Source organism: Motacilla alba, chromosome 1 (genome assembly GCF_015832195.1).
Source record: "Motacilla alba alba isolate MOTALB_02 chromosome 1, Motacilla_alba_V1.0_pri, whole genome shotgun sequence".
NCBI lineage: Eukaryota > Metazoa > Chordata > Aves > Passeriformes > Motacillidae > Motacilla > Motacilla alba.
The window spans coordinates 35,072,696-35,084,762 of NC_052016.1; the positions used below are offsets into that span (position 1 = coordinate 35,072,696).

The 12,067-nt window shown below is 47.4% G+C and overlaps 1 protein-coding gene across 3 annotated transcripts in view; it reads left to right on the forward strand.

Annotated features, from left to right (window-relative positions):
• SIDT1 (SID1 transmembrane family member 1) overlaps nucleotides 1–12,067 on the forward strand; it is a 50,605-nt gene that overhangs the window by 20,802 nt on the left and 17,736 nt on the right. For all 3 annotated transcript variants that reach the window (XM_038133743.1, XM_038133753.1, XM_038133735.1), the window contains exons 9-18: nucleotides 229–322; nucleotides 1,473–1,516; nucleotides 5,340–5,411; nucleotides 6,638–6,786; nucleotides 7,397–7,470; nucleotides 7,994–8,060; nucleotides 8,701–8,774; nucleotides 9,349–9,472; nucleotides 10,493–10,610; nucleotides 10,997–11,133. In XM_038133743.1, the coding sequence (XP_037989671.1) occupies nucleotides 229–322; nucleotides 1,473–1,516; nucleotides 5,340–5,411; nucleotides 6,638–6,786; nucleotides 7,397–7,470; nucleotides 7,994–8,060; nucleotides 8,701–8,774; nucleotides 9,349–9,472; nucleotides 10,493–10,610; nucleotides 10,997–11,133 (953 nt within the window). The remainder of the gene's footprint in view (nucleotides 1–228; nucleotides 323–1,472; nucleotides 1,517–5,339; nucleotides 5,412–6,637; nucleotides 6,787–7,396; nucleotides 7,471–7,993; nucleotides 8,061–8,700; nucleotides 8,775–9,348; nucleotides 9,473–10,492; nucleotides 10,611–10,996; nucleotides 11,134–12,067) is intronic.

The window sequence follows — 12,067 nt, forward strand, 5'->3', positions numbered from 1 at the left end:
TGCTCCCTTCCAGGAAGGGCTGTGTGGCACACCAGCTAGCACTGGAGGTGAAGAAATGGGGGGAGATTGTGCTGAACAGGTTCTGTCAATTCCTTTTGAAGAAAGCAAATAGGTTTGGAAGGGCTGTTTGGGGCTGGGCATTTTTACAAGGCGGTATTGGGAAGAGTGCTGACCCTGAGAGGTGCTCTTCCTGCTCTGTGAGTTGACTGATCCCTTCTCTTTCCTCAGAGTCTGTTTATGTCCAGGCCATGTTCTTCAGCTTCCTGAGTTTCCTCTCCTTTTACCTGGGCTCAGTGGTTGTTGCTTTTGTGCACTACATTAGGTGAGTCGAGGGGTTATAAAAGAACAGCCTTTCTGTTTCTTATCATCAGAAACACCACACTTGCCAGAAAATTTGAGATGAGTGGGGTGGCAAGCATCTAAGCAGTGCAGTTGAAGAAGTCCATGGCTGCTCAGTGGGCTCCTACTGACCGTCAGCCAGAAAATACTTCTTCCTCTTCTATGGGGACCTGGGAAGGATGAAAATCTAAGGGTCTGCCCTCCCAATCTTGTGCCCCAACCCTGTGTTTTCTTATGTAAAGACACTGGACAGCAGGTGGGAATTGTGAAGGGACCAGTCTGAGATATGGAGTGTGAGAACTACAATAAGTGGCAGTAACACAAATTGGGCCTTGAAGTCCCAAGAATGCTGGTTTCCTTCCTTACCTGCCTCCCCTGCCCCAAGCTTTGGTGTCTGGGCTTGTGTGAGAAGAATGTCTGCATGGGCATGGCTTAACTTCAAGACACGTCAATAAAAATACATTTCATTGGAACAATTCAATTAAATTACTTAAGTGTGTGTGCTCTTATTTGCTGGTATTTTTCTGTGTTGTGGGAATGTGTTGGTAGGGGTTTTTTTGTTGGTTTGCTTTTTTTACCATCTTCTTTCTGCTTGACATCTGCATTGACAGGGGTGATATGGGCTTCTTAAGCATCATGCTAATGAGTGCCTCTGAATCTTGCTGCCACTTCAGTAGATTCGTATGTGCTTGGTCCCCTGAGCAGGGAAGATGTGTTTGGAAAGATGGTGTGAAGGTCTCTCCCAACATACCATGCAGTGTAGGATGGGATAAGTCATGGAAATGGTTGCCCTGCCTCTGGTAGATAGTTGAGGGGGTGAATAAGCCCTCTGTTGCTTTGGAAGTTAGAGAGTTGGACAGCAAGCACTCATGTCTGAATTGTGTCTAGTCTAAACAGTGTATATATATATATATATATATATGTGTGTATATATATATATATATATATATGTTTGGTTTGGTTTTTTTTGTTGTGTGTGTTTGTTTCTTTTGTGCCTTTTTTTTTTTTTGGTTTTATTTGTTTTTTCAGAGCTTGCACCATATTTACCTTTTGGTGTCCTAGATAATGCTGCCATGGCTGGCAGGTGATGAGATTTGTTGGCTGTCTCATGAATGCTGTCTGTTGCTTTGCAGGGTTCAGAGGAAGGCTTCAGCTGGGAGATTGAGCCCCGAGCATGGTAAGGTCTCTTCTCTGTTGTGTGACAGCTTTGAGTGAACAGCACAGGCCCCAGGCCAGGCAGAGAACAGGCTGTCAGTCAAGTACCTTCTGTCCTGGAGCTATCTTCCCTGGTAGCTCACACAGTCTCTGGTGCTGAGGAAAGATGTTACAGCTTCCTCCCTGCCCTCACAAGAGAGTCCTTTGAAGCCAGCTGCCCTGAACCTGGTCCTGACTCCTACCCCTAGGAGCTGCCTTTAAAGGGATGGAGGAAGGCCAAGCCTTGCCTGGACCTGGCTACAGGCTTATGTACCTGATCCCAGGTCTGCTGATTTTTAAGCAAGGCGCTTTTAAGTATGTCAGCTCTTACACTTTAAGAATTCCTCTGCCTGGTTTAAGCATGGGGTCTTTTAATTGAATTTAAATGTTAAATTGCTTTTCACTGGACATTGCAGACAGCCAGGTGAATGAATGACTAACAGAGTTAGGTAGTGGTGTTTATGATATTTGTGTTGGCATTGGATTCAGTTTACTTTGTGCTGCACCCACATTTCCACAAGCTGCAGCCTTCTGCCTTAGAAAAACAGAGCTGCATCTAAGAAGCTGCCAGTGAAAGATGGAAGTTTTTGTCATGTGGATGGGGGGCACTGGGAGTTCTTTTTTTCTAGTGAGGCATGGGAGTCTTTTCATTTTCATTAAATATATAGTGTCTGCAAAGTAGTTCAAAGCACTGGTGCTGAGGTCATTTGTACCTCTCTCCTGGAGGAAGGGAGGACATAGTCTTGGCAGCATTGAGAGGTTCTTGATGTTATTCCTTTTTTGATGTGAGCATTTTCAGCCTCTTCGGTCTGCTACATCCCATCAGATAAGCATGGTAGTATAACTGAGCTGTGTTTAAAGGATCAGCAGTGGAACTTCACTCTGGCATTAATTGGCTTACTGTTTCTGCTGAGGACCTGGGGACATTTGAATTCTTAGACTTGTTTCGTCAGCCACTGAGATCCACATGTATCCCTGTATTTGGAATACGTGTGAAAGATTTTTTTTTTTTCACAGCATGTACAGAGAATTGTAAAAGTGTCTATAAATATAATCTAATTTTATATCATTTGGGATGGATCCTGCTGTAAAACAAGAGCAGGTCTTGAGGCACTGAGGCAGTGGGAAAGGCCTGTGTGTTGGGGAGTTTGAGTAAGCTGAAGGGACCTGTCCAAGGCTGTGGAAGAGCTCCAGGGTGCTGACAAGGAATCACTGTGTAAGACAAGGAGGCACAGTCTCAGCCAGGTGAGACCAGAAGTCACAGGGAGTGCTGCTGATGCTGCAGCCAAGGTTTAATGTGCTGAAGCCAACTTAGAAGCTGCCTTCTAAACTGCCCTGCTGAGAGGTGGAAGTTCAATTCTGGTGTTTGGAAAGTTCCCAAAAAGCTGCAGAGTGCAGATGCTGGACTTAGTATGGACCTGGAGAGTAGAAAACTGGGTTGCTGAGCAGGGAGAACTGCTGAACAGCATCCCTGTGGAGGGAGAGAGGAGCACACAGTTCCTTCATAGTTTACAGCTTTCTTCCCAGAGGCACCTACTGCTTCTGTGACCTGTCCTCTCCCTTGTAATCCATTGCTACTTTCACATACCTGGCACTGCATGTTGCAGCCACATCCTTTCCTCTGGGGAGGAATCGTGTCCTACCCACATGCTGTTTCTTCATCTATTGTCTCTTCAGGGTGTGTCTGACTGATGCTTATAAAATGGTAATTAGCAGCTTCCCTGTCTTCCTGATCAGTGGACACACTGGCTTTCTCTGTTTGTTTTTTTTCTCTCCCCTTCCCACCCTTTGGAATTTCTTTCCCTCCCAAGTACCCCTGGATCTTGCCTTCTTCATTGCTCCCTATTCCTTTCCCCCACCAAGGAACTGGATGGAAGTGCTCAGCAATGTGTCTTTGCCATTGTCTTAGAATGTCCGCCTCCTTGCTCTTGTTATCCATCTTATGTCTGGCTTCTGAGGTTCACTTTTTTTTTTTTTTTTTTGGTTAAATCCCATGGCATAGCTTCCCTTCCACATCCTCACTATCTAGTGGAGGCAATAGCTGGAGGAACCACGCCTGGTGTGGTACATTTACTTTGCTGACTCACTCTCACAGTGGGAAGTGGGATGGAAATTAGTGGGTGAGCTGGGTCCAAAGTGGCTCTTAGAGACAGGGCAGAGTGCCTTTTCTCCTTGGCTTGCCTGCTTTGTCCAGATTAAATCTTTGGTAACTTGGGAGAGAAGGTTGATTGGTCATTTGGAAGAATAAAGCCTGATCTAAAATTAGGAGGGAGTATCCCTGTGGAACAGGACTGACAGGCCTAGGAATTGTGCTTGTGCCTTGCTGCTGTGAACATAGGGAAATGCTTTTGCCCTCTTCCCAGTGATCTGGATTTCCAAATGACTTTTAAAGCAACATGAAAAGCTTCCATGAGAGAGGGAGATTGGATTGGAGGTGATGAGTAGAAGCTGCATCTTGCTCCTGCCGCAACCTACAACATCCTGCCAGTCTCAGCCCAGGGCTCAAGGGCTGTCAGCCGGGGGCTGCAGTGTGCCAGAGCCCTCCCTCTGGCTCTCAGTCCGTGCCATGTTCACTTCTGATGCTCCTCTGAGCTGTTTGATTTCTCTGATAGAGGGATGGGGCAGGAGCGTAAAGGAGCCAAAATTTGAGACCAAGTCTTAGCCCCCAGCCCAACAAGCACAGCAGATATGCCAAAGAGAAGCAGTAATCAAGACTTGAAATATCAAATATCATTGGTGGATGGGTGCTTCCCTGGCTTGGGATCAGTCAGGGACAAGTTTTAGATCTCTCTACATTTGTGGCTAATGAAAATGGTATAAAAACCTACGCAAGGCGTTACAGAAATGCCCAGAATTTCCAGTTAGAAAGCGCTCTGCCTGTGCCTGTCAGTTTGAGACCAGTCAGGTACTGGGAAGCCAGAGATGCAGCTTGGGAAGCCAAGCCATTGCCAGGCTGCAGTAAGGCTTTAAATACTGTGCCATGGTCTGCATTGCTTTGCCGCTGACTGACCACAAGATACTGTTGCAGGGATGAAGCTTTAAAGCAACTTAACCTGTCTCACTGTTTGTCACTACTGGAAAACATGGTCCTGTTCCCGCTGCCTTGCTTCCCTCCCTTTTGTGACTGACCTCTCAGCGAAGGGATTCAGCTGGCTTTGTTTCCTGCCATGTAGGTCAGCTGCTGAGCTCCACCATTGGAAGCAAAAAGAAGGATTGTGGAGGCAGGAGAGCACTCCTCCTTGCTTCTTATATATGGGCAGGAGGCAGGATGTTCCTAGCCCTCAAAGGCTTGCCCTTCTTCTCATCATTACGAGATCATTACCACTTTTTGCATAAAGCATTTTTTTCTTTCTCCTTGATTGGTTAAAATTATGTAGCAGCTGTCCTGCCAAAGTCTCTATTCAGAGATAGCTGAAGGCAGCAGGATTTGAAGAGTTGCATGAGATGGGGAAAGAGAAGAATTAGAAATTCAGAAGGCTGTTAAGAACATCATGAGACTTGCTCTAAAATTTACCAAGTCTTGCAGCCCCACAGTGTGATCCGCACAGGGTGCTGGAGGGGGGCTCCTGCTGCCAGTCTCACTGGCACCCTGCGTGGGGAGGCTGAAGGGAATGGGTTTCCTTCACACTGCAAAATGAGGGTTTCCCTTTTGCACAGGATGCTCTAGAGGGAGACTGCCATCTGTCTAGAGAAATGTTCCTTTTCCCAAGCCCCTCCAGCTTTTCAAGCTGTTTGTGTTCACCTCAGAGATGTTTTGAAGCACTGACATGAAACGAACTATCCCTCCTGGGTCTGTTCCGTTGCAGGATCTGGGATGATGACTTCTTCACACCCCATCTCAGCCAGCACTCCTGAGGGAAGCAGCTACGGTGCTATTGGTACAGTATATTCCAGAACTGGGGCACAGGGAGGCTTCTCCCTGGGGTGGAGGAAGGCACTTTTAGGGTAATTTAACACCAGAGGAGAATAAAACTGCAAGCTACTTTAGGAGCATCTTGCAACTATTAAAAAAACCCCAAAACCCAAACAAGCAAATTGCAGGTTCAGGTTACACTTTAGGGAAAAGCATCTACATAATAAAAGTGGCAAATCTGAAAGAGGTGCCCTAAGAGACTGTCATTGGAAATGTGTCTTAGACAAAGCTACAGTCACCTGAGAGCTGTGGGTGACAATGCTGCTTCAGACAGGACATTTACTAGTGACTGAAAAGGTCCCTTGCAAGCAAGCTTCTAGGAGCCTGTTATTAGCTCACAGCCTGCCTTTAAACCAAAGGTGCCTGTCCCTGGGAGGCTGAAGGGTTGTGTGCCTTAAAGCAAGACACAATCAGAGTTTCTTGCCCCCAGGGGTTTCACTAGGGAAGAAATAATGTCATACTGCCAACAGGTGAATCATGCCCTGGAGGCAGAGGAGAAAAAACCTTTCTGAGGGCTTAATGACCACTTTACCCCTCCTTCCCCTTTTTTCAAAGAAATCTTTTAAAAGCATTTTGGAAATGAGAAGAAATCTATTTTCTGCCCATGTCGGTGTGGGCAATGAGGTGGGAGTTGCCCAGCCTGTGGGAAGTGCAGGCAGGTCCTGCTAACCTGTATGTGACCAGTACCAGGGATGCCATGGGAATAAAGCTGGTACTCTGCTTGCTTTGAAAAATCGACTTTCTTCTTTGTCTTTTGTTCTACAGTATTTTTAGAAAAGCTTAGATATATATAAAGCTTACATAAAATCTGGAGGTTATCTAGATGAGTGTGGTTTTGATCCCTCACAGTCTGCTTCTTTCTCTCGGGGTATTTGTCTTGTCTCAGAATTCCAGATTTCAGAGCCCAGGCTAGCAGAGAGTAGAAAATGTTAAGAGATGAAAAGTAATAGAATAAAAGCAGAGTGAAAACTAAAATGCTGCGGGGAGGGAAAGATAATGGTCCTTCAAACTCTTCAAACTGCTCTTAGCTGAGCACCTAAAACTTCTGGAAGGTTTGGGATCATGGGAAATTTTTTTTCCCTGAACTGACCCTATCAGCTTATCAAAGCATCTGGGACAGCTGGATTCTTGCTGTGCACAGAGGGATTTAGCCTTTACCCTGCCTGTCTCCTTCTCCCCGCTGTGGCCCAGACGAGTCCAGCTCCAGCGGTGCACGTCAGCTGTCTTCCCCGGAGCGCAGGGCCCCGGCTGGCTCGGACACAGACAGCTCCGTGGAGGAGGAGAGTGACTTTGACACCATGCCAGAAATTGAGAGTGACAAGAACATCATCCGCACTAAGGTACGGCTGGAGCTGCACCCGTGGCCCTCGTGCTGGGCCGTGGGCACGTCTGGGCCCTGACCAGAACTGGTCACTAAAGTGAAATCTCAAAAGTCCTGTTCCCTTTCAGGGTGGATTTCATCTAATACAGCTGAGTGTGCTTCTTAGTCTTTTTTCAGTCACTGGAAGTTTTCCCACTGTGATAAGAGTGCTGCTGAAGTGAGTGCTTTAATATAGAAAATCAAAATGTATTGGACTATTGAGAAAGAAAGAAAATGCCCAGAAAAGTTCAAGGAGGTGTGAAGATAGGGAGAAGATATTCTCCAACAGTAGGTGGTATTTAGTACAAGTAGTGTGACTGCAGTGGATGTACAGAGGGGCTTTAAACCAGCAGCTCTCAAACTGCCTTCTTTTATCATCCTGCACTCCTCTGTGTGGTTGGAGCCATTCCTGGAGGTCAGAGGATTTTGCAGAACTCACTCATATAGAATCAAGGGACACAGTGAGTTTGCTGCATAAAACCAGTTCAAATACCAAGCTGCAAATATGTCAAGATCTTCTACTAGCATCTGTAATCTACATTGGTTCTTTTGTGTTTTCTTCCCTCTTTCCCCACCCGCTAATGTTTTAGGTGTTCCTCTATCTATCAGATTTGTCCAGGAAAGACCGAAGGATTGTCAGCAAAAAATACAAAATCTATTTCTGGTAAGGAGAACACAAACTGGTTAGACCCAAACTCTGGACTCAGAGTCTCTGGTTGTGGAGTCTGTCCGCATGCCTTTCTTCTGAACCACTTCTGAACTGCCCCGTTGCCCATTCTGACCCTGTTCCAATCAGTAACTGCAGATCCCACATACCTGAAGTAAGGATATTTGTGGACCAGTGCACACATGATCCTGGCGACGGATTCTGTTTTGCATCATTTGCTTTTAAGCATGGTAACAACCAGTGCACTGAAACATAATGGGAAGGGGGAGAAACTGGCACTCAAACACATGAGCTTGTGGCCAACATCCTGGCTTTTCCTGTGCCCTTAGCATTTGCCTCTGGTTTGCCTCCCATGTGCATGAGCACACGTGCTCCCCTGCTTCAGGGGCTCACAATGAGATCGTAACCCCAGAGCAGTGAGGTGTGCACATTCCTCCATGAGCACTGTGGGGCTTTCTTCTGGGTGTGCAGCCCTGGTTTTGGTGTGTGTGTAACTGCTGCCGCTGTCTCCCCTCTGCAGGAACATCATCACCATTGCGGTGTTCTATGCCCTGCCGGTCATCCAGCTGGTTATCACTTACCAGACGGTGCGTTTGGCTCCATGGCTGCCCCCTTTTGCTTTAAACTTGCCCCGTGGCTGTGTTGTGCAAGGGTGACAGTCACAGTGGAACTGGGATCACCCACGAGTTCTGGTCTGTGTGAGGAGCAGTTTACTTTAGCTGCTCTCGCTGCACTGTGTTGATGTTACAGTGAGCTTGGCTCATTGGGCTTGCACTTCTGCTATTTCTGCTTGGGAAGTGGGAGTGCTGCTGTTTTCCTGATCAACTGATGTCTCATTTGGGTCCTGTTTCATTTTAGAGACAGGAGGAATTTGATGTTATCTCTAAGAGACAGCTGAAAGCAAGTAGTGTTTGCTGTGATTTCTCCTGCCTTCTCCCAACCTTTGCTATCCTGCTGTTATGCAGATATCTGCAAGCAGGTCTATTAGGGGGAGGGTTGAGAGCACACAGTGTTTCCTCTGAAGACTGTTATCAGGTTTGTGACCCTTGACAACATCTTGTCCCACCCTAAAAGCTTTGCTTGCAGATGTCAGTACTCCCCTGTGCCAGTGCTAGAGCTAGGCTGTGTCCTGGTACACCTTGTGTTTGTGCCGTGTTTGTATGGGGCAAACCCCCCAGAGCAGGGAGGATTTGCTAATGACAGACCTCCCACCTGCTCTCTGTCCAGGTGGTGAATGTGACGGGCAATCAGGACATCTGCTACTACAACTTCCTGTGTGCTCATCCCCTTGGGGTGTTGAGGTGAGTGAGCCCTTTCCTCTCTGCATATTTGTCTCATGCCTCCTGAGTGTTTGTGCTGTGCCCAGGTCAGGATTTTATGCTTGCCAGGCTCACAGTAGCAGTGTTGAGAAGACCACTGGGAGTTTAGGACTCTGATCTTTGTGTTTTGCTCAGCAGTGCTGCTCTGTTGCAGTGAGACACACTCACCCTAGAACTTGTGGCACCTGGGCGCCCCTTACAAATCATTGGCGCAGCAATGAGGGGCTTCCATGCTCTGTTGGACATTTGTATCCAAGGAGCAGCAGCTCTGCAAAGAAGTTCAGATCAGTCCTTCCAGTGTAGCATTTCTGTAAATTAATGTGTGAGTGCAAAGAAAGCCCAGAGTTGGGAATCTCAACTGAAGAAGCGTTGAATTAACTGGGACGGGTGAACTATTCAAATTAAATTGTCATCTAGAGGGTTAGACTGCAATTCGGCAGCTGCTGGGGTGGAAGGTGGTGGAGGGGGGAGCAAAATGGATTCAGCTTATCACAACCCAGGGTTCAGCTTCCTGCTGCTGTGCTGCCTTTGTCTTAAACCTTCTTCTTTCCTGTAGTGCCTTCAACAACATCCTCAGCAACGTGGGCCACATGATGCTGGGCTTTCTCTTCCTCCTCATCGTGTTGCGCAGGGACATCCTCCACCGTAGGGCCATGGAGATGAAAGATATCTACACCCTGGTAGGAGGCATGATGGCCTGGGGCTGAGTGGAGGCAGGGAACATGGAGTGAACTCAAAAACCAGAGTGATACACAATGGGTTTCCACTTGTCTTCCTCGCTGGAGGGTTGAATCCTCCTCTTTTTTTCCTCCTGTGCAGAAGGGTCTTGGTGGGATGCTTATGTTCCTGCACACCCCAGTGCTTTACTGCTTACAGTATGTCCATTCTTCTGTGGTGGTGACCCAGCCTGGGCCTGTGAAGACAAGGAGATTAATAGAGGAAGGATTCCCATGGCTCTGGGTTTTCCTGCAGTGCTTGCTGTGAGGGAAGTGGGACAGCAGGAGTGTCCCAAAATGGTGCTCTTTATAGTGAAGTTTGATTTGTCTTACACAAGAGCTGCTTATGATAACTCAGAGGAATTTGGCTGCCTCAGTCTCTGAAGCAGAGATTCTTGTAGCCAGAGCTTCTGTAGTCTCTCGTGGGAGAGGATGGAGAAATCTGCAGCCCTGTGGACAGAGGTGCTGGTGGTTTCTGGAGACAAACAGCTCTGTTCTCATGGGCTTGGTAGCAAGTAAAGGCACTAGCAGTTGTAAGGGTCTGCTGCTTGTTATTTTCAGGTGAAATCTTGGCCAAATTGTGATGGAAATGCCTTCTCACATTGGCTGATGGGCTCTGCTCAAGAGCTTCTTAGACCCTCCTGACCACAAGAGCAATTCTGGTCAGTCCTCTCAGTTTTGGGCAAGATGTAGCATAACATGAGGTACAGGAAAGACATTTTCAGTTTCATGATGTCAGTACCAAGATACTGAGGTCTTCAGATCAGAACTTCCAGCGTGATTAGCTTAGGTTTGTGACCTGTGGATTCACCTGGCTATGCCATGTATCTAAATCCAGAGCCTGTGTTGCACACAGGACACTGTACTGCACTAGTGACTGGAGGACTTGTGTAGGAGTTAGGAGGGGTGAAGTGATGGAGAATGGAAGCTTGCCTATGATCAGGACTCTGAGGGCACTTATTATACAGCTCTGCTCTCTTCCAGGACTATGGGATCCCAAAGCATTTTGGTCTCTTTTATGCTATGGGCATTGCTCTGATGATGGAAGGGGTGCTCAGTGCCTGTTACCACGTCTGCCCTAATTACTCCAATTTCCAGTTTGGTAAGCTGTGTTTCCTTTCTCCTTTTGAGCTGGAACTAGGATTTGCCAGGTTCTGTCTCTTGTTGAGTTGCTGATGTTTCCCATCTCTCTTTACCCTTGCAAGTCTTCCTGGAGCATGCCTGTTTCAAAGCTCAGTCAGGAGGTTGTGATGCCCTGTGGGCACTTATATTCTGATCCCCTTTAGTTTTTGTTGTCCCAGAGCATGGAAGATGTGCTGCTGCAAGGTGGCAAAGCACAAGGTGCTGTACAGTATAGTGCAGCAGCAGGGCCAAACCCGAGGCTTGGCACAGAGGCACAGATCCCTGATGCTTTGTGTGCCCTTGGAGCAGCTTTCTGGGGCCACTGGCAGTAGGTGTTCACACTGTTTCTGTTGTGTCCCCCCACAGACACCTCCTTCATGTACATGATCGCAGGATTGTGCATGCTCAAGCTCTACCAGACCCGGCACCCAGACATCAATGCCAGCGCCTACTCCGCCTATGCCTCGTTTGCTGTGGTGATCTCCCTGGCTGTCCTTGGAGTGGTATGGCTCCCTCTTACTCCACTGCTTCTCTGGGAAGGAGGTGGCATGGCTGGGAACGTGGCTTAGGTGTGAAAATGACTGGGGAAAGCAGCAGAGTAGGATAAGAGTGTGTTAAGCAGCTGTCAGCATTTGAATTCTCAGTTCTGCTGGGCTTTCCTCCTTCCTTGAGCTTTCAGATAAGAGAAAAGCAGAACAGTTTCCTCTGGGTGGGCTCTTGTTTTGGGCTTTGCCCACCACATGCCATCCTTCTCAAGAGGAGAAATTCATGCACCCAGATGTTCATGTCCAAGTGCACAGTTGCTCTTCCTGGGGCATGATTCTCATTGGAAGAAAGAGTGGTGAGGCTAGCTGGGTTTCCAAGACAGGTATCTTATACCTAGTTGCTTGTGCCTATTTCTTCCCTTTGGAATATTCCATGTTTGTCACAGCTCCTGCAGTTGATTTTCCTATCTCTGGAGAGGAGCAGGGTTGGGGTGATAAATGGGGGGCTCTCAGGCAATTACCTGGAGTACCTGCCTATGGAAGGGCACTGGAGCAGAAACTACAAGACTTTGCCTGTTTGCTCGTAGCATTGCGAGTACGGAGCTGGGCTCATCAGGATCCTCAAGCTGGGCTTTTCCTTGGAGGTCTCTGCTTCTCTTCTTTTGAAGGACTCATTTTCATTCATCAGTAACCAGGCAAAATCCATGGAATTCTTGCTCTGAACTAGCAGCTAGATGCCAGTGGGCTGTGAGCTCCTCACTACCAAATAATGCAGAGGTCTCTGTTTACAAGACTGTCTGTGGGATAAGGCATACAGGAGGAGCTGGTGACCCTGGGACTTCCCAAGAATCTCTTGATAGGTGTGGTAGATCTTGACATGGTTCAAAACACTGAGACTTTATTATGGATTGCTCTGTCTTCTTTTGTGGGATGCTTTGAAGCTGTTCAGTGG